Genomic DNA, 22,103 nt, shown 5'->3' with positions numbered 1-22,103 from the left:
CTGGCTTTTGTGTCTTGAATGCAGTGGGCTCGTGGTCTACGCGGATGGACCTCTGAATTTGGACCGCAAGGCGGAAGACATGTCCGAGCTGTTCCGGCCTTTCCACACGCTGCTGCGGAAAATAAGGTGGGGGGCCAGCGGAGGGGAGGCCGCGGAGTCCTCGGCCGAGCCTCCTTCCCGTGGGGATGGGCGGGGCCGTTATTCACCCTCTCCTGCTCAAGTCAGCAGTGCTGGGACCTTGTCCTTGTCCTCAGTCATTGGTTTATGTCTGGAGCCCCTTTTGAAGCCCCAGCCCTTCTCTCCCCTGAACCAGGCTCTTTGCTCTTGGCCAGTAGTGTGAAGACCTTTGGCATGAGTGTCCGATATTGGGACAGCAGCTGCCCTAGCCAGGGGCCCTGCACTGGGCTCTTTGAGTCTGTGGATGGATGGGACCCGTTTCACAGGAGAGGCCAGGGAACCAGGGTGACACAGGGTATCCTCCTGGGGACACGCCATCTGCGTAGGGGGCTGTCCTCCAGGCCAGCCATCCCCACACAGGCTGAGACGGGTGCTTGCTCACAGGTGCCCCAGCTACCCCACTGGAGGTTCTTAGTAGTTCTTTGGCCAGTTCAAGGGGTGAAGTGTCATGGCCTCTTGAATGCCCCACGTCCCTGTACTGTGGCTTGTCCTGGCCCCCAGTGGTCCCTGGGCCCCATCTGTGCTGTCCCGTGGGCTTGGTGGTAGCTGCTATGGGCTCCTGTGTTCTGCCCTGAGGGGCTTCCCTTGGCCTCGAGGGGCAGGTCCTCAGGCCAGCCCTCTCCTCCTTGGGCCCTTTCCCAAACCCTACTTCACATGGTGGGGAGCCATCACTGGGTGGCCTTCTTGAGCCAGCAGGGCCCAGCTAGGCCTCCTGGGAGGGAAGAGGTGGTGGGGGGCTGTGGGTGCATGCCCTCTTGAGTACTTCCTTGGCTCTGTGGCCTCAGGCACCAAAGTCCTTTCTCTCATGGCCTCTGGTCTCTGGAAGCGCCCCTTTCTGGACGTTGATCAAGCCAGTGACTTTATAGACCCTTGTGACGCCCTTCCTGGGTCCGGCAGGACTGCCTAGCACAGGGCAGCCCCGGGCACAGACAGCCCAGGACAGACAGCCTGGGGCTGACCTCCTTTGCTGGCACCCACCCCTTCAGGCAGCCAGGAAAGCGTCCTGTTCCAAGCTGCCCTTTGCTCCGTGAGAAGCCAAAGGTGCCGTGAATCCAGACAATGAAGAGTGACCCAGTGGGGTGTCCTTGGGGAGTCAGTGGCCCTGGGGCCCTGTGATGGAGTGCTCAGTCCAGACTGCAGTTCATCTGATGGAGGGCTGCTCGGTGCTCCCTCTCGCCTGGGCCCAGCCTTGAGTGTCTTGGGTAGGATGGGACCCTGGACCCAGAGGCCATGGCCTCTGCCCTCCCTGGGAGAGGAGATATGAATGAGGACAGGTGATGGTGGATGCTGGGCCCAGGCAGGGAGGGGCAGGGTGCTGGGGGAGATGGGAATCCCTTGGGGGAGGGCCAGTGCTTGGAGTCGGGGCGGGGAGAGATGGCAGGGGCCAGAAACACGGGCAAGAGAACAGTCTAGAGCGTGAGACACGTGACACTCAAATGTCTAATGCTCAAGTTGGAGTCATACTAAAGGAATAGAGAACATGGGCAGAAGCAACATCCAAAGAGATGATGGCCAAGAACTTTCTAAAACTGAGGAAAATCTCTGCAGATACAGGAGCCTCGAGAAAACTACAAGACATACTGAAATGTGTCATTGCTGAAAACAAAGAGAAAAGCTTAGGCGTAGCCAGGGAGAAATGACATATTACTTTAAAAAGAATATAAGATTGATATCTGTCTCCTAAAACACAAACAAAAACAATGGAAGCCCGAAGGCAATGAAATGACATACATTTAAAATACTAAAGGAAAACAGCTGTCACCTAGAATTTCATAACCAGCAAAATATCCTTCAGAAATGAAGTGAAATAATGAATTATTCAGAAACATAGTGCTGAATGATTTTGTTCTCAGTAGCCTGCACATAAAACAAATTTGAGTTCTTTAGGAAAAGGACAAATATCACAGAAATGTGGAGACGCAAGAGAGAGTGAAGAACTCGATGTACATTAATATTATGGACTGTGCGGAATAATGATTGTAATGTCTTAAGGAGTTTGAAATATACATGGCGTGGCTCAACACTTGAAAATGAAGTCAGTTAACTTCCAAAAGAGAAAGAAAAACAAATCATTTTGAAATTTATAGAAAAATAATTTGAAAAATTTAACACCTTTTTAATGATGGAAACACCTCTTAACAAATTAGGAATAGAAGGACATTGCCTTAATCTGATAAAATATACATACATATACACATATGCTTGTGAACTTGGACCCTCACCTACACCATTTACGAAAATTAACTCAAAATGGATCAAGGGCCAAAATGTAAGACCTAGAACAATAAAACTCTTAGAAGATAAAACAGGACAAAAGCTTCATGACATTGCATTTGGAAATGATTTCTTGGGTATGACACCAAAGACAGAGATAACAAAAGTAAAGAGGCAATTCACAGGTTGTGTATAGTGTATCTGATAAGAGATAAATATCCATAATATATGGAGAACTCTAAAACCGAACAACAGTAAAACAACCCAATTCAAATGGGCAAAGGACTTGCATAGATAGTTCTGCGGTGAAGATGTGTGAATGGTCAAAAGCACATAAAAGGATTCTCAGTATCCCTAATTGTTAGGGAAATGCAAATCAAACCCACAATGCGATCCCATCTCACACCCATGAGTACAGCTGCCATCAAGAAAGTAGAAAATAAGTGTTGACAAGGAAGTGGGGATATTGGGACCTGTGCACTATTGCTGGGAATGTAAGATGGTGCAGCTGCTGTAGAAATAGTATTTCTTGAGGTTCCTAAAAATAAAATAGGTCCCACAATTCCACATCTGGGTACAAACCCAAAATAATGCAAAGTAGTGTTTCAAAGAGAGATTTGCAGACCCATGTTTACAGCAGCATTATTCACAACAGCTAAATTGTGGAAGCACCCCAAGTGTCCATTGTTGGGCAAAATGTCCATCCATACAATGAAATGTTATTCAGCCTTAAAAAGGAAGGAGATTCTGACACATGTTACAACCCAGATGGACCTTAAGGACATTATGCTGAGTGAAATAAGATGGACACAAAAATACAATGTGTGATTCAAATTATATGAAGTTCCTAGAATAGTCGACATCATAGAAACAGGAAGTAGATGGTGGGGGAAGGGCTGATGGAGGGGAGGATGAGGAGTGAGTGTTAAATGCGGCAGTTTCCGTTTTCTTGTAAGAGATAGTGAGAATGGTTGCATAGCAATGTGTATATATTTAATACTGCTGAATTGTCAGTTAAAAATGGCTAAGATGGTAAATTTCATATTATATGTATTGATATACATATATATTGATATACATAGTATATGATAAAAAATGTCTACAATAATGTCAGTAAATATCACCTATTTAAGCCTAAATCTGATGATGTCTGAGACCTCCACTGACAGTTGTGAAATGTTATTAACATCAAATTTTAAAGACTTAGATAGCTAGAAGCTATTCCTTATTAAGGAGTGGAAAACTTAATATTGTGAAAATACCAGTTATTCTTAAATTAATCTATGATTTCAGTGCAATCAAAATCTCTGGAGGTTTTTGTCTTTTTTTTTTGCAATAATTGATGAATTCTAAAATAGAAATGCAAGAGACCTAGAATAGCCAAGAAGATGATCACTGGAAAAAAGGAACAGAGAAGGACATGTGTACCTATTCTACCCTAGATGGGTTTTGGGTGGTTTCCCCAAATGGTGCTCGCGTCACCATGCCTGTGGATGTATATCTGCATTTGTGCTGCATGGGCTTCATGGAAAAAAAGCACAGCTGAAGACACATCCTATGGTAATGCTAGAGTAATGCTGGCAGTGCTATGTGGCAAGGATGGACTTCTGACCCACTCAGCAGAACAGAGTCTGGAAACAAACCAACACATATGTGCTTCCCTGCTTTACAACAAAGGAGACGTTGCAGAACAGTGAGGATTATTCTTTCCCAATAAGTAGGCTGAGCCAATAAATAAATACCCATGTGAGGAAAAATGTGGATACTTACCACAATCATATACAAAAATCAACTCCAGAGAGATACAAATGTTAAATGTGAAGTTATAAAGCTTTCAGAGGAGAAAGTCAAGGAGACTATCTTTGCGGTCTTGAAGCAGGCAATAAAAGCACTGACCATAAATTTAAAAATGTGATTCTTTTGAACTTTATTGAAACTAAGAACTTGGGTTCATCAAAAGATACCACTGAGAAAGTGAAAAGGTAAACCCCAGAGTCGTAGTGTGTATGCGACAGATAACTCAATCCCCAGACACGTAAAGCACTACCGATCAGTAAGAAAAAGAAATAACAATTACAAATTGGCGAAAGACTTGGAAAGTCAGTTTACAGAGAGGATGTCTAAGGGCTGATAAGCATGTAAGCTGGGTGGGACTTCATTAGTCAGCAGCTAAAGCAACTGAACATGAGAGATGCCAAATGTTAGTATGCATGTGGGGCAGACAGAACTGTCGTGATGCTGGTGGGCTGTCCGTGGGTACACACTTCTCACCGACACTCGGCAGCGCCCCTCCATGTGGGGACTTGCAAAAATGCACACATGGTCCCCAGGACAGGTGCTTAAAGATGGGGCATTGCACAGCCCAAGCCCCTCAGGAGCAGAATAGATGCATGCACGAATCGCATTTCATCCATGAGGGCTGTACAGCTGTGAGATGGTGCAGTCTGCAATGATGGGTCTCACCACATGGGGTTGCCAACTCTAGAAGAAGAAACAGCAGCATGCTCAATTAAATTTTAATTTCAGATAAACAATGAATACTTTTAATTAGTGTAAGTGTGTCCCAAATACCAAATTTGGGACATACTTGGCCTAAAATATAATTATACACTTAAAATGTATTGATGGAGGATCACGGGAAGATGGCAGCGTGAGTAGTTCAGTGGAAATCTCCTCCCAAAAACATATATATTAATACAATAAATACAACTATTCCTAAAAGAGACACCAGTGGATACAGTACAACAGCCAGGCTACATCTACATCTGCGAGAACCCAGCATCACATGCAGGGGGTAAGACACAAGCCCCGGCCCGGCGGGACCCGAGCGCCCCTCCCCCCACCCCAGAGCCCAGTGGGAAGAAAGGAGTCAGAAGGGGAGAGAGTGAAAGCCCAGGGCTGCTGAACAACCAGCTCTAGGAATCCACACCTGGAGCGCAGACACACGGTGCGCGGGGTGCTGGATACTAGAGAAACGGAAAAGCAAACCTGTGGGCAGGTCCCCGCAACTGGCGCCACTGAGACAAAAGAAAAATGAGTGCTTTTTGCAGGTCTTAAAGAGACAGGGACTCCACAGCTGGATGAAGTCATCCTGGCACACTTAGCCAGCAACTGGGAATACTGGGGAACTTTAGGTGCCCTAACTCCCTGGGTGGCAGCACAGCTCTGAAGAGCCCCTCATGGCACTAAGCAGCCTGCCAGTCATTCCCCCAACTGGCACGGACCCTGACACACCAGCCCAGTAGTGGGAGAGTGGCAGTGTGTGCCGGGGACGTCGTCATCAGAGGGGACCGGGAGTGGCTCGTGTGAGCCCACCATGGCGGTGAACAAGCAGCCTGGGAGCGCCCTGCGCGCGCTGGTGGCAGTGGCACCAGAGGAGCCCGGGAGAGGTCCACATGAGCTCGCAGCAGTGGTGACCAAGCGGCCCGCGAGTGGCCTGTGTGTGCCAGCGGTGGCAGCACCAGAGGGGCATGGGAGAGGCCCACGCACACGTGCAGCAGTGTCAGAGGGAGCAGCCACACTTCCAGCAGCCAACCGGAATCCCAGCCCAACGCACAGCCGCCTGGGCCAGACCCAAAGGCCGCTGCTGGTACACAGCTGCCCAGCAGGGGCGCTGCTATTGCGGAGGAGTGCACCTGGCATGCCTGCCACTCCCTGCAGGGCTCCGTGCTGCTCTGACAGAGACCCTGCCCACAGCAGCTCAGGGGACTAACCCAGTGGCAGCTCCAGGAGTGTGGGTAACCGACACAGGCAGCAGAGAAGGGCAAGGCGACCAGCAAGCAGGAAATGACTTTCTTCTCCCAGCTGACACACCCGCAACCTGCCTACAGCCACCACTATCACCATGAAAAGGCAAAAAAATTTCGTCCAGTCCAAGATAGTTCAGACAACACCTGAGAGAGGATCTGCAGAGACAGACCTAACCAGTCTCCCTGAAAAAGAATACAAAATAAAAATCATAAATATGCTGACAGAGCTGCAGAGAAATATATAAGAGCTAAGGGATGATGTCCAGAGGGGGATTACAGAAATAAAACAATATCTGGAAGGATTTATAAGCATATGGATAAGATGCAAGAGGGCATTGATGGAATAGAAACCAGAGAACAGAAACGCATAGAAGCTGATGCAGAGAGAGATAAAAGGATCTCCAGGAATGAAACAATATTAAGAGAACTGTGTGACCAATCCAAAAGGAACAATATCCGCATTATAGGGGTACCAAAAGAAGAAGAGAGAGAAAAAGGGATAGAAAGTGTCTTTGAAGAAATAATTTTTGAGAACTTCCCCAAACTGGGGGAGGAAATAGTTGCTCAGACTACGGAAGCACACAGAACTCCCAAGAGAAGGGACCCGAAGAGGACAACCCCAAGACACATAATAATTAAAATGGCAAAGATCAAGGACAAGGACAGAGTATTAAAGGCAGCCAGAGAGAGAAAAAGGTCACCTACAATGGAAAACCCATCAGGCTAACATCAGACTTCTCAACAGAAACCTTACAGGCCAGAAGAGAATGCCATGATATATTTAATGCAATGAAACAGAAGGGCCTTGAACCAAGGATACTGTATCCAGCATGATTCTCATTTAAATATGAAGGAGGGATTAAACAATTCCCAGACAAGCAAAAGTTGAGGGAATTTGCCTCCCACAAATCACCTCTACAGGGTATTTTACAGGGACTGCTCTAGATGGGAGCACTCCTAAAAAGAGCACAGAACAAAACACCCAACATATGAAGAATGGAGGAGGAGGAATAAGAAGGGAGAGAAATAATCATCAGACTGTGTTTATAATAGCTCAATAAGCGAGTTGAGTTAGACAGTAAGGTAGTAAAGAAGCTAACCCTGAACCTTTGGTAACCATGAATCTAAAGCTTGCAATGGCAATAAGTACATATCTTTCAATAATCACCCTAAATGTAAATAGACTGAATACACCAATCAAAAGACACAGAGTAATAGAATGGATAAAAAAGCAAGACCTATCTATATGCTGCTTACAAGAGACTCACCTCAAACCCAAAGACATGCACAGATTAAAAGTCAAGGGATGGAAAAAGATATTCATGCAAACAACAGGGAGAAAAAAGCAGGTGTTGCAATACAAGTATCAGATAAAATAGACTTCAAAACAAAGAAAGTAACAAGAGATAAAGAAGGACACTACTTAATGATAAAGGTCTCAGTCCAACAAGAGGATATAACCATTATAAACATATATGCACCCAATACAGGAGCACCAATATATGTGAAACAAATACTAACAGAATTAAAGGAGGAAATAGAATACAGTGCATTCATTTTAGGAGACTTTAACACACCACTCACTCCAAAGGACAGATCCACCAGACAGAAAATAAGTAAGGACACAGAGGCACTGAACAACACACTAGAACAGATGGACCTAATAGACATCTACAGAACTCTACACCCAAAGCAACAGGATACACATTCTTCTCAAGTGCACATGGAACATTCTCCACAATAGACCACATACTAGGCCACAAAAAGAGCCTCAGTAAATTCCAAAAGATTGAAACCCTACCAACCAACTTTTCAGACCAGAAAGGTATAAAACTAGAAATAAATTGTACAAAGGAAGCAAAAAGGCTCACAAACACATGGAGGCTTAACAACATGCTCCTAAATAATCAATGGATCAATGACCAAATTAAAATGGACATCCAGCAATATATGGAAACAAATGACAACAACAACACAAAGTCCCAACTTCTGTGGGACGCAGCAAAAGCAGTCTTAAGAGGGAAGTATACAGCAATTCAGGCATATTTAAAGAAGGTAGAACAATCCCAAATGAATAGTCTAATGTCACAATTATTGAAATTGGAAAAAGAAGAACAAATGAGGCCTAACAGCAGAAGGAGGGACATAATAAAGATCAGAGAAAAAATAAATAAAATTGAGAAGAATAAAACAATAGAAAAAAATCAATGAAACCAAGAGCTGGTTCTTTGAGAAAATAAACAAAATAGATAAGCCCCGAGCCAGACTTATTAAGAGAAAAAGAGAGTCAACACATATCAACAGAATCAGAAACGAGAAAGGAAAAGTCACGACAAACCCCACAGAAATACAAAGAATTATTAGAGAATACTATGAAAACCTATATGCTAACAAGCTGAAAAACCTAGAAGAAATGGACAACTTTCTAGAAAAATACAACCTTCCAAGACTGACCAAGGAAGAAACAGAAAATCTAAACAGACCAATTACCGGCAACGAAACTGAAGCAGTAATCAAAAAACTACCCAAGAACAAAACCCCTGGGCCAGATGGATTTACCTTGGAATTTTATCAGACATACAGAGAAGACATAATACCCATTATCCTTAAAGTTTTCCAAAAAATAGAAGAGGAGGGAATACTCCCAAACTCATTCTATGAAGCCAGCATCACCCTAATACCAAAACCAGACAAAGACCCCAACAAAAGAGAAAACTACAGACAAATATCCCTGATGAACGTAGATGCAAAAATACTCAACAATATATTAGCAAACTGAATTCAAAACTACATCAAGAGGATCATACACCACGACCAAGTGGGATTCATCCCAGGGATGCAAGGATGGTACAACATTCGAAAAGCCATCAACATCATTCACCACATCAATAAAAAGAAGGACAAAAACCACATGATCATCTCCATAGATGTTGAAAAAGCACTCAACAAAAATCAACATCCATTCATGATAAAAACTCTCAACAAAATGGGTATAGAGGGCAAGTATCTCAACATAATAAAGGCCATATATGATAAACCCACAGCCAACATCATACTGAACAGCGAGAAGCTGAAAGCTTTTCCTCTGAGATCAGGAACAAGACAGGGATGCCCACTCTCCCCACTGTTATTCAACATAGTACTGGAGGTCCTGGCCACAGCAATTAGACAAAACAAAGAAATACAAGGAATCCAGATTGGTAAAGAAGAAGTTAAACTGTCACTATTTGCAGATGACATGATATTATACATAAAAAACCCTAAAGTCTCCACTCCAAAACTACTAGAACTAATATCGGAACTCAGCAAAGTTGCAGGATACAAAATTAACACACAGAAATCTGTGGCTTTCCTATACACTAACAATGAACGAATAGAAAGAGAAATCAGGAAAACAATTCCATTCACAATAGCATCAAAAAGAATAAAATACCTAGGAATAAACCTAACCAAGGAAGTGAAAGACTTATACCCTGAACACTACAAGACACTGTTAAGATAAATTAAAGAGGACACTAACAAATGGAAACTCATCCCATGCTCCTGGCCAGGAAGAATTAATATTGTCAAAATGGACATCCTGCCCAAAACAATATACAGATTTGATGCAATCCCTATCAAATTACCAACAGCATTTTTCAATGAACTAGAACAAATAGTTCAAAAATTCGAATGGAAACAACAAAGACCCCAAATAGCTAAAGCAATCCTGAGAAGGAAGAATAAAGTGGGGGGAATCTCACTCCCCAACTTCAAGCTGTACTACAAAGCCACAGTAATCAAGACAATTTGGTACTGGCACAAGAACAGAGCTACAGACCAATGGAACAGAATAGAGACTCCAAACATTAAGCCAAACATATATGGTCAATTAATATTTGATAAAGGAGCCATGGACATACAATGGGGAAATGACAGTCTCTTCAACAGATGGTGCTGGCAAAACTGGTCAGCTACATGTAAGAGAATGAAACTGGATCACTGTCTAACCCCATACACAAAAGTAGATTCAAAATGGATCAAAGACCTGAACGTAAGTCATGAAACCATAAAACTCTTAGAAAAAAACATAGGCAAAAATCTCTTAGACATAAACATGAGTGACCTCTTCTTGAAGATGTCTCCCCGGGCAAGGGAAACAAAAGCAAAAATGAACAAGTGGGACTATATCAAGCTGAAAAGCTTCTGTACAGCAAAGGACACCATCAATAGAACGAAAAGGTACCCTACAGTATGGGAGAATATATTCATAAATGACAGATCCCATAAAGGGTTGGCATCCAAAATATATAAAGAGCTCACACGCCTCAACAAACAAAAAGCAAATAATCCCATTAAAAAATGGGCAGAGGAGCTGAATAGACAGTTCTCTAAAGAAGAAAATCAGATGGCCAACAGACACATGAGAAGATGCTCTGCATCGCTAATCATCAAAGAAATGCAAATTAAAACCACAATGAGATATCACCTCACACCAGTAAGGATGGCCACCATCCAAAAGACAAACAACAACAAATGTTGGCGAGGTTGTGGAGAAAGGGGAATCCTCCTACACTGCTGGTGGGAATGTAAATTAGTTCAACCATTGTGGAAAGCAGTATGGAGGTTCCTCAGAATGCTCAAAATAGACATACCATTTGACCCAGGAATTCCACTTCTAGGAATTTACCCTAAGGATGCAGCACTCCAGTTTGAAAAAGACAGATGCACCCCCATGTCTATTGCAGCACTATTTACAATAGCCAAGAAATGGAAGCAACCTAAGTGTCCATCAGTAGATGAATGGATAAAGATGTGGTACATATACACAATGGAATATTACTCAGCCATAAGAAAAAAACAGATCCTACCATTTGCAACAACATGGATGGAGCTAGAGGATATTATGCTCAATGAAATAAGCCAAGCAGAGAAAGACAAATACCAAATGATTTCACTCATCTGTGGAGTATAAGAACAAAGGAAAACTGAAGGAACAAAACAGCAGCAGAAACACAGAACCCAAGAACGGACTAACAGTTACCAAAGGGAAAGGGACTGTGGAGGATGGTTGGGAAGGGAGGTATAAGGGCAGGGAAAAAGAAAGGGGGCCTTACGATTAGCATGTATAGTGGGGGGGTGGGCACGGGGAGGGCTGTGCAACACAGAGAAGACAAGTAGTGATTTTACAGCATCTTACTATCCTGATGGACAGTGACTGTAATGGGGTGTGTGTGGGGAACTTGGTGAAGGGGGGAGCCTAGTAAACATAATGTTCTTCATGTAATTGTAGATTAATAATACCAAAATAAAAAAAATTAAATTAAAAATGTATTGATGGTTTATCTGAAATTCAGATTTAACTGGGCATCCTGTATTTCATCTGGCAACTTTGCACAAATATTGGGAAACAAAGCCTTCCATGGAAAAGCACAGACTGCAAATTCCCATTTATGGAGAGAATGAAGCCAGGTGAGACCACCTGTCTTTAGAAGCTGGGCTGGTGGTGGCGGCGGGGGTGCCTGGAGAGTCACATGTGGGCTCTGGGAGCCTGGACAGTGTCGTTTCTTGATCTGGATGTATCGCTCAGGTATATGCATTGTATGAAGGTCTGTATGGTCTGAAAAGTGTACTTTCCTGTATGTTGCTCCTTACTGCCCTGGAATGTTCAACCTGGGACTCACACCCCAGACAGGCCTGAACTTTTCCCATCAGAAAGCAATGAACGTGCTTCAGCCTGTAGGACCCACTCCAGGCTTACCCCTGTCCTTGCGAGATTAACCCCCCATGTCAGGTCTTTGGTTCAGTGCCCCTTCCTCCAGGGAGTCCTCCCAGACTAAGACTCTGTACCCTCCTTCTTGGGGACGTGTCCCTAATTCAATCACCATTCATACAAATATTTTACTGTCTGCAGCTCCCAAAGTAGCCCCATGGGGTGGGGACTGTGTCCATCTTCTTCCTGTATAGTGCCCAGTGCCTGATGCACAGACCATGCTCGGTAATATTTGTTGAATTGAATATTCAATGAATATTTGTTGTCTATATGTAAACCAACATATCTTTTCACTCCTAAAAGCTTTATTAACAGTTATCACATCCCTAAGAATCAGGGCTTTCTTGTTTTCATCAAGAGTTTTCAGAATATCATTTTTAAGAAACCATCCCAGAATCCCAGTCATCCATCCCGAATGGCATTGCCTGGATGTGCCACACAGAAGACCCCAGAACCCCATTTTGTGGTGCAGAAAGTATGTGCGATGTGATTCAGCTGTAAGCGATTGACACCTTGTTTTTCTGTGGGTGCAGGCTTTTAAGGGCTCACGTCTACTCTTGGTCAGGAAGCTGGTGTGGCCTGGAGGCTGGTATGGCCTTTGGGACCCTCACCCTTGGTTTTTGTCTTGACCCTTGTAGGGATTTGCTCCAGACCCTGACTGAGGAGGAGCTTCACACGCTGGAACGGAGCCTCTGCATCTCCCAGGACGTGGAGTTCCCCATCCAGGCAGACAGCCAGGTGTCCCCTGCCCTGGCGCCGGCCTTTCCTGCACCACTTCCTCCGGAGGAGCTGCTCTCAGCCAAGGCCAAAAACCCGGAGGCAGAGCTGGCCTGCTCCATGCAGTATGACGACCAGGAGCTGGAGCAGCTCAACCGCATGGTCCACAGGGCTGGGGACGAGATGTCGTCCCTCCTCTCCCCGCCCAGCGCCTGCCAGTCGCCCGCACACAGGCCAGGGGCCGAGGGCAGCCCCCGCGGGGAGGCCTCCCCCAGCAGTGCTCGGCAGCAGCCAGGCAGAGATGAGGAGGAGGGGAGGGTGTTCTTCATGGACGATGTGGATGGTGCAGCAGAGGCCCTGGGTGGCCAGGCTGGGTGGGCAGGCAGCGCTCACACCGACCCCCAGGGTGGGGGACACAGAAGGGCAGGGGTGAATGCACCCACAGTGTTGGAAGAGGGGGACTCGAGCGACAACGCCCAGGATGACAGAAAGTGGGTGCTGGGTCCCAACTCCTGCAGCTGCCTGGACCCCCCAGCACAGCCAGACGGCTGGGAGGCAGGTGTGGACAATACTGAGACAGCAGAGATGATTGCCCACCGGACAGGGGGCATGAAGCTCTCGGCCACAGTCATCTTCAATCCCAAATCACCCACCTGCTTGGACTCTGCTGGCAGCTCCCTGGATGCCCCAGGGAACGGCGCCCCCATGTCAGAGCCTGCAGCCGAGGGGACAGAAGGCGGCTCCCACGGACTCAGTGCTGCAGCCACCAACTGCCTCCTCAACTCCTGCGTGTGCTGCGGGGGCCGCGGGGGCAGCAGGGGGGACGCCACAGAGGCCCTGCGGGACAGGTGTGGCCTAGATGCCGTCAGTGCCCCCAGCATTGGCCCGACTGAGGCCAGCACCAAGGGCCCAGCTGCATGGCCAGGGGAGGCCCAGCCTGCCCCAGAGGCACTGTCCACGGGTGCCCTGGCCCCTCCACCCCCAGAAGATGCACCTGATGGGCAGGAGCCCAAATCCCCTACTTCCACATGCCTGGCACACACCTCAGGTCTCCAGGTGGACCCAGAAGACAGGCTGCAGGGAGGGGATGATGGCCCGAGTCAGCAGAAGAAGTGTGCGGCTGGACAGCAGGACAGGTGTGTAGTCTGTGTGGGGAACTGGAGGTGGGCCGTGGCTGGTGCTGGCACTGCAGGGGTAGGCAGCTTATCTCAGGCCCTGCTGGGCCTGGTCACTACATCCTGCTGAGATGTGTCCACAGTGGGTCCTTGATAGCCCTGTTTCTGGTGTTACAGGCGCCTTTCAGGTGACTAGGGCACAGCACCAAGCCCTCAGCTTGTCCCCAAGCCACCGTGGCCCATCCTGGCCCATGCAACCAGTGTGTGGGTGGGCTGGGCAGGGCCAGTGGTGTGGCTGCTCCTCTCACATGGGGCTGCGGGGAGCTGCACAGACCTTCAGCAGTGGGCACGGAGCCATGGGCTGGGGCGGGACCCTGAGAGCACCTGGGGCAGATTCTCAGGCTGCGCCCCGAGGGCTCCATGCTCTCCTTCCATGCAGACGCAGGTGACTGGGGAAGGTGGCCGGGGAAGACCTCCCTTTGCCTCTCACACCCTGGGCCTATCCAACTAGCACTGGCCTGGCACCCCCACATGCCGGCTGCACCCTCGGCACTGGGGAGAGGAGGTGCCAGGCCCAGCCTCAGCAGGTGACCGTGGCTGTGTTGTTACCGCTGTCAGTCCTCTCACCAGGCCCTGCCTTGTGGGGCCCTCTGCCTGGCTTCTGCTGTGTCCACCAGTAGGAGGTGGTCACGGGGAGAAGGGTCTCAGTCTGGAGACCGGACAAGGGTGCCCACCAGGAGCCATGGGAGTGGCCGCGCGGGACCAGTGAGGGGACAGGTGCAAGGAGCAAGAGCCTTGCCTGGGTTTCTGGCACAGGGCAGTTGCCCTCACGGGGCTGTGTGACCACTGCCTCCTCCTCCTCCCTGGCCTCATCCTGTCTGGGCAGCACACAGTGAGAGGAGCCGGCCAGGGCCTGGGGCCACTCTTCCTTCTCTCCTCACACGAGGCCCAGCCACAAAGCCCTTGTGCCCAAGAGCATTCTTCCCTGGGGGCTCTATGGTCACGCCCCACCCCTTCCCCAGCCCAGGCAGCCCCTTGTTTCCTTTCTGCCCCCATGGATTTGCCTGCCCCGGGCAGTTCATGTCACCGAAGCACACACTATGTGGCCTTCGGTGTCTGACATCTTTAGCTGAGTATGTCGTTTCCAAGGCCCATCCACGTGGTGACCAGCATCAGTGCCACATTGCTTTTCATGGCTGAGTGCTGTTCATTGCGTCAACAGACCACACAGTCCGTTTGTCTGTTCAGTTGATGGCTGTGTGTGTGTGCAGTTTCTGCTGTTGGCTGTTACGATAACGCTGCTGTGCCCATTGTGTCCCTGTGTTTGTGTGGCCATGTGTCTTCATTTCTCCTGGACATACATCTAGGTGGGGGTCAGGGGAGCATGTGCTGGCTCCCTGCTTAGCTTTTTGAGGAGCTGCCAACTGTTTTGCAAAGTGGCTGCACTCCCGCCAGTCACGTCCAAGGCTTCCAGGCCCCTGCACCCCAGCCCCAGCTACTGTCCGGGATGTTTTTAGCGGGTGTTTGTCCCGGGCACGTGCTGTGGGAGCGCACAGCCCAGTGAGCCTTTGCCTCGCTTGAGGTCGTCCTCTCCGGGCAGTTGTGGCCTTTGTTCATTTAATGTTAGATGTATAGGGCTTGTCGTGCGTGTTGAATTGTGTAATTATGGTGAATCTTTGCACAATTCCCAGTCACATCTACAGAGTAAGATGTACCCAGAGTCATCCCTTCACTTTGTTCTTTCTAAAGGTAATGGTTTCTAAATTTCTTATAGTTTATCCTTCAATTTAAAAGATACAAGCAAAGATGTACACACACACACCCCCATTCTTTGGCAAAGGGCCTCATCTTACAAACACTTCTCTATGCCTTACAGTCCTGGCCTAGCCTGGGGGCCTGTCCGTGGAAGTTTCTAGAGCTGCCCCCACTTCCGCTGCCAGCCCTGTGGGCTGTGTGGTGAGCCCACATGCACTCAGGCCCCGCTGCTGGCCTTGGGTTTTTTCCAGACTTGCTATTACAGTCAGTGCTGCCGTAAACAGCCTTGTGCAGATGTCGTCCTGTTTTTGGTGAGGCCATTTTTGAGATGCAAGCTCAGCTTCGCTGGCCTTGCCCAGTGGAACAAGTTACTGTCCACAGCCTGCTGAACAGGGCCTCTGACTCAGTGGTGCAGAGTTGATTGGTAAGTGAATTGTTTTCTGCAAGGCTGATGTGAAACCACTACCGAGTCTTGGAAGGATACGTGCATTTTTCAGTTTGTGACCTGCTCCTTTTCTGGTCCAGGGGACATGTGTCGTCTGGAACACACCCCCTGCTTTCCTGCCGTGTTCCAACTTGGACACTGCTTGCTCACCTCCGACCGTCAGCTCCCCAGCTGGGCGCACATGCTGAAGCTGAGCTGAGAAAAGAAACGAGAGCCCCTCAGGGGCCTCCAGGGAAGCTTTTCCAGGGTTTGAGGAAGGTGGAATGTGCCATGGCCAGGTAATCAGGACAGCCATGCGTGTGGGCCAGGACCTTGGACAGCAGTGTGCCCCAGTGAGCCTGGGCGTCAGTACACGGTGCCTGTCCTTACCCGGGCAGCACGCCCCAGGCACATCTGCCCTCATCTCACAAGCTGTTTCCTGGCTGGCGGAGCCATGTGCTGATGACCTAGGCAGGAACAAGACAGATGCTCCTTGAGGAGCACGACAAAGCATGGCGTGCTGGTAGAACAGGCACAGGCGGCAGGCTCACTCAGGCAGCAAGCTCACTGAAGGGCCTGCGGCAGGGTTCTAGGGACCTGTGAGAGGCCAGTGCAGATGGGGGGCCGAGACCCAGATGAGGCGACCTCGGCCGTAGCTCACAGTGCCTGGGCCTGGGTGGGGCTGCCTGCTGCTCCAGCCCGTCCTGCTGTGATGCTCTGCCCTGCAACCTCACACTCCCCCACTGGCCACGTTGTGCTGTCCTGAGTTGACCACGAGGCCCCCTCTCCAACAGGTGCCTGGGTGGCCCCTGTGACATGCAGCGTGGAGGAGTGGACAGCAGCCGTGGCCTGCGCGTGTGCATGAGTCAGGCAGGTGCAGCCTCCTACCTCCTGTGCCCCAGGTTGAGTGGGGAACCACAGGGAAATGTACAGGGCATGATGAGGGTCTGCTTGTCCCAAGGGCACCTGGAACAGCCTAGCCTCTGGGTTCAAGGGCAGAGCTGTGGGGTCTCTAAGGCTGGTGGGAGGGACAGACACAGGCGAGGAGGTGGGTCCGGGAGTGAGGGTCCAAGCTGGAAGAAGCTCCTCTGCCACAGGCCCGTTGTCCGGCCAGCACCTCCCCTGTGGGGGTGTGGCTGAGTTGTTTCCTGTGGCTTGCCACCTCCCTTCTGCCAAGGGACCATCCATGTCCTTCGCCTGTTTTCAAGTCTTTTTTTTCTGACCTGGAAATGTCCCTTCTGTGTGGTGTGTTTTCTGCAGACAGCTTTCCCTCCATAATTGCCCTTTGGTTTTATTTATCGATATCTTGGTTTACAGGTATCTGTGATTTTATTTTGTGTAATTAAATGTATAAAAATTCTAGAGACAACTTTTGGTTCCCTACCTGCCTTTTCTCCCTGGCTAACTGACCCTTCTGCACCCCAAGGCCAGAGAGGGTCCTGCCTCCTGCTAGTGTCCTGGGGTCTTTTTTTGTCGTGAAGTCTGACCCCATTCTCAGAGGTCAAGGCTCCCCCATCTCCTGAGGCCATCTCTAGCCGTCAGGGACTGTGTGACCACCAGGCTGCTGGCCATCCTCATGCCGGCAGGGTGACCCTTGGCTCTGGGCTGGGGGGCTGCATGACCCGCCCTGGAAGGCCGCTCTGCATCACTCAGGTCTTCAGCTGCATTTGTGAGCCGGGCTGGAGGGGTCCCGCCCTCTCCCATGCTCCTGGTGGGCCTCCCTGGCTGTCGCTTGGACAGAGAGAGGGGAATCTGGAAGGGCCGTCCTTGGCACAGGCTTGGGAGCATCCGCCCTAAGCGGGTGACACGCTCTGCCCACACGCTCCGTCCTAGCAGGGCATGGCCGCGGCAGAGCTGATGTGGAGGCGTCTGAGGGGACTTGCTGGCACACGGCTCCCTCACCTGTTGAGGGACGGCATCACCTGTCAGTGCAGCTGGAGGGGGGAGGAAGCTCCTGTGGATGGCTGCCAGGCGGATCCGCCTTCCCAAGCCCCATTCTGTCACCTGCAAAATGGGCTGCAACAGGCCCCAGCTCACGCGGCCCCTGGGGGACGTGGGAGACCAGCTCTGGCTCCTCGCGGTCGCCGGACTTCACATGTGATCATCACCCCGTTGCCACTCATGTTCGGACAGTGACTCAGACTCTGCCACTTGGGACTCTCACTTGTGACTGTCACTCACTGTTCGTGCCGTCTTTGCTTTTCAATCTTGGCTTAACTGCTTGTCACCCTGCCGGATTTCACTGCTTCCAGGCCTAATTTCCACTACCACTCCCACTGCCCACTGGGGGTGTGGTGACAGGCCCCCCAAGGGAGCTGTGTCCTGCGCCCACAGGCGGATGAGCAGCGGTAGGTTGAGCAGCCCTACGCTTCACCTCTGTTGTGTGATGGCTCCACCTGAGCTCCTCTGCCCTCTGCGGTGGGGGCCCTGGCTCAGCAATGTCAGGGCCCTTGGGGTGCTTAGGTCCAGCCCTAACCACTGTGGCTTCAGAGGGAGCCCAGCACCGCTTCCCTGGAACACGGCTCCCGCTCCCCAAGGGCCCCGCAGACCTTCCTGGTGTGGAGGGATCTGTTTGGGGTCTGCCTGGGGTTCCCCCAGGCCACACTATGAGCACCTGCAGACCTCTGCTGTCTCTGGTGCCCAGCCCAGGAAGGGTGGATGCAGCCAGCATAGGGCAGGACGTGGTGAGGGGTGAGTTGTCCAACAGAGGCTTGGGGCTGCCACTTCCCACGTGCCGTGCTGACACATCACCGAGTCAGCTTTCTGTCCAGCAGACAGCAAGTGCCGCCTGCTCGATGTGCTGGGTCACCTCTGCCACGGGGGGTGTTCAGTGTCTCAGGGCCACGGCAGTTCTGGAGCCTGTGCTGTCTGGGAGTATTCCTGGCTCTAAAAGGGTTAGGAAAACAGGTTGCTGTTCTTTTCTTGGCTACTCCCTGCTGAGAGGGGGAGATAAGGGGGTTTTCTGATATTTTGAAGCAGGAAGGCCATTTGGTTGTTCTTGAGTAGTTGCCCGGGAGATGGCCGCCATTCAATCTGTAAAAATCTTTGGAATAGGTTATTGAACGGGAGGAAAAGGAGGAGGAGGGTGATAAAGGTGAATGGGGCAGGGGAGGTAGAAGGTAACCGAGGGTTGTAGAAGCCGAGAGTGTAAGACTTGGACTCGGGCTGGGGAGAGAAGGGTTAGAGCCCAGTGGCTGAGAAGGTCGGAGAGGCTGTGTGAGGAGTGCACCCGTAGGGGCTGGTGGAGGGCAGTTTTTGGGCTTTGGGGATAAGGAGTGCAGCCGACGCCAGGACCTGCAAGCAGAGAGACCAGCCTTTTATCACAAGGTCGAATTGTTTGGACAAACAGGGAACAGGTTGAGGGAGTCCCCGGTTGGTTGTGCAAGTAGCCCTAATGCTTATCCCTTTTTAGAAAGAAAGGTTTGTTAGGGTCAGGTAGTCAGAGCAGGTGCCTTGAGGAGTGCTTGCTTAACGGCCCAGAAAGAAGCAGGAATTAAGCCTGTCTCTGGCACCCTTTCTTGGGGATCCCCGTGGGAGGCCTTGTAAAGGGGTTTTGCAGTGAGTGAGAAATTTGAGATCCAGAGGCTCAAATAGCTAAGAAGCCCCAGGAAGGGAAGGAGATCTCGCTTTGTGGTGGGGAAAGGGAGATTGTTAATAGCTTGTTTTCGGAAGGTGGGTGTGCAGTGGGTGGTAGGGGTGAGGTCAAGACCAAGGTAAGTGACCTTTCGCTGTACCAATTGAGCTTTGTGTTCTGAGACATGGTATCCCTTTTCCCCAGGAATCTAAGAAGGGAGATAGTGTGGGATACAGAATCATGTTTTGAGGGTCTGCAAGGCAAGAGGCCATCAACATACTGGAGCAGGCGTCTAGGGGCGAGGTCTAGGGATTGGAGGTTCTTTGTAGTACTTGTCCCGAAATCCCTGGGGAAGAACTGTCCAGTGAGTTGGGTGAACAGAGATACGGGGTCTGTCCAGGTGAAGGTGAAAAGTTGTTGGGAATCAGGACTGAGGGGAATAGTAAAGAGGGCGTCTCTGAGGTCTAGGACAGTGAGTACTGAGTACTGGGGGGATATGGGGGAGGAGGCTGTAGGGGTTGGGGACTTCTGGGTGGGTGGGAACTACAGCTTCGTGAATCTTTCAGAGATCTTGAACAAATGGGAAGGAGCCATCGGGTTTTTTTACAGTAAGGATGGGAATATTGTGGGGGGAGTGGGTAGGGATGAGGATCTGGGCCTTAAGAAGGTGGTTGATGATGGACCGGAGGCCAAGATGGCCATCAGGGCTCAGGGGCTACTGGCTAACTGACAGCTCGAGTAGGGACTCCCAGGGGCCCAGAGGGCTTGGTGGTGTGAGGCTATAGAAGGGCTTTTTGTGTCCCAAATGATAGGATCAACCTGTGATTTAATAAGCTGTACCGCCTCAGAGGGGAGGGCCTCTTTGGGGGGTATGACCGGGAGAGTGAGGGAGGGTGTAAGGCTGCCCCAAGCGGTGGAGGGTCTCCCTTCCCAGAGCGGGGTGGGGCAGTGGGGGATTACCCGAAAGGAGCGAGGGAGAGGGACACGGCCCAAGGAACAATAGAAAGGGGGGGTTGGCCTGGTGTTTCTATTCCTTTCACCTCAACAACAGGGAGAGAGGAGGGGATTAAAGGTCCCGAGTATTCAGTGGGCACAGAGAGGCTGGTCCCCGAGGGTGACCAGAAAGGAAACCCGCCTTCCAGCCACCACCACTGTTACCTGGGGATCTGGTGTCGTTGTGGAGGGGGCCTTGGGATCCAGGCCGTGTCAGTCGGTCGCTGAAGACAAGGCCATGAGGACTGCCAGGTCCTCTCTAGATGTGTCCGGTCGCCTGCAGGGGAGAGGACTCAAGGGAGGGGCTGACTTCCCTAGACGGCTGTCCACGTCCAGTGACCCCACTGTGCGCAGTGCGGACCGGCTTTGTAGGAGGCCTGGGATGGGGCAGGCTCCTGCGCCGGGGACTGACTGCCACAGTTGCCAGGCGGGTGTGGGGTGGAGCCTTTTGCAGGTTTGTCAGTGGGAGGTTGAACTAGGGAGGCCAGAATCTGATACTTAACTTTAGCCTCTTTTTCTTTCTGAGTTTTTTGTTCCTCATCCCGGTTGTTGAAAACTTTAAAGGCAAATTCTACAAGCTCTCTGCGGTGTTCGGGGTCCACTTTCTAGTTTTTGGAGCTTTTTATGAGCTGGGACATGAAGTGGAAGTGCAGGAGAACAGGCCCCCGGGGTCAGGGCTGCTGCTGCTGTGTTTGATCGCGGGGCGGTTCAGGAAGACGGCTCGGTTTTCATCTGCCCCCGGCGTAATTTCGTAGTTGACCTGTTGATTTTTATTTTTCCATCCCCGCCAGGAGGCAAGTGATCACGTGATCATTACTTGTGCCACCGCCCCCCCCAGGTCCCCCGGGTGGGGTGTCCACTCGGGCTTTGGGGCTCGACCCTGAGGACCGCTCGGCTGCAGAAGCATGGTTGGCGGTTGCCGGCGCTGCGATTCATCACCATCGTTTTCGGCCGCATGGCAAACGCGTTCCCCCTTGTCGTCCGTGCAGTGGACGGGAGGACGAGGCAAATGTCCCCCCAAGTGAGGTTGCACGTTTGAGTGACGCAGAGGAACTCTTTCCTGAATTTATCGGGGTTTTCTGAGAAGGACCCCATCTTCTGTTCAATACGCTCCAGATCATTAGCTGAAAGGGGGATGTGAGCCCGAAGGGGCCTTTCGGTGCCTGCTCCTCCCAGAGGGGCCAGGGGCGGCCTGGGGCGGTGTCGGCGGGAAGCGAGCGCGGGTCTGGGGGCAGAAGGGCGGGTCTGGAGGGGGGTGGGTCAGAGGAGGCGGGCGGCCTGCCGAAGGGGGACAGGGCGGGGTGCCGGGGAGCCAGCGGAGGGAGGGTTTGGGGGTCGCCAGCCGGGTCGATCTCATCAGCAGAGGAGGGACGAGGGGCTGTAACTCTGGGGAGATGAAATCCCGGACAAAATACCTCTAAAACCGAAATCAGTCAAAGGGAGAAACAAAGTTCAAAACCCATTTATTGCTTACCAACTGCAGCCCAGGGCCATCTCTCCTGCTCAGGCAGAATCACAACCAGCCCTGCCCTCACCTCTCAGGTTCAGATCAGCCCAGGGTAGCTCAGGTAATTGCCCATTGATACGGGGATGGCAACGCTCCCCCCCTGAGGAACTCCCATTAATATGCACA

General features: G+C 50.4%; 1 protein-coding gene across 7 annotated transcripts in view; it reads left to right on the top strand.

Moving 5' to 3' along the window:
- ZFYVE28 (zinc finger FYVE-type containing 28) overlaps positions 1–22,103 on the top strand; it is a 102,833-nt gene that overhangs the window by 60,726 nt on the left and 20,004 nt on the right. For 4 of the 7 annotated variants that reach the window (XM_073237951.1, XM_036992028.2, XM_036992025.2 and 1 more), the window contains 2 exons: positions 25–126; positions 12,531–13,745. In XM_073237951.1, the coding sequence (XP_073094052.1) occupies positions 25–126; positions 12,531–13,745 (1,317 nt within the window). Of the gene's footprint in view, positions 1–24; positions 127–12,530; positions 13,746–22,103 lie in introns of those variants that run through there. The other 3 variants (XR_005054155.2, XR_012131877.1, XM_036992042.2) reach the window with 2 other exon arrangements.

This window comes from Manis javanica, chromosome 5 (assembly GCF_040802235.1).
Source record: "Manis javanica isolate MJ-LG chromosome 5, MJ_LKY, whole genome shotgun sequence".
In the NCBI taxonomy this organism is placed as follows: domain Eukaryota; kingdom Metazoa; phylum Chordata; class Mammalia; order Pholidota; family Manidae; genus Manis; species Manis javanica.
This window is presented reverse-complemented; position numbering and strand designations above follow the sequence as displayed.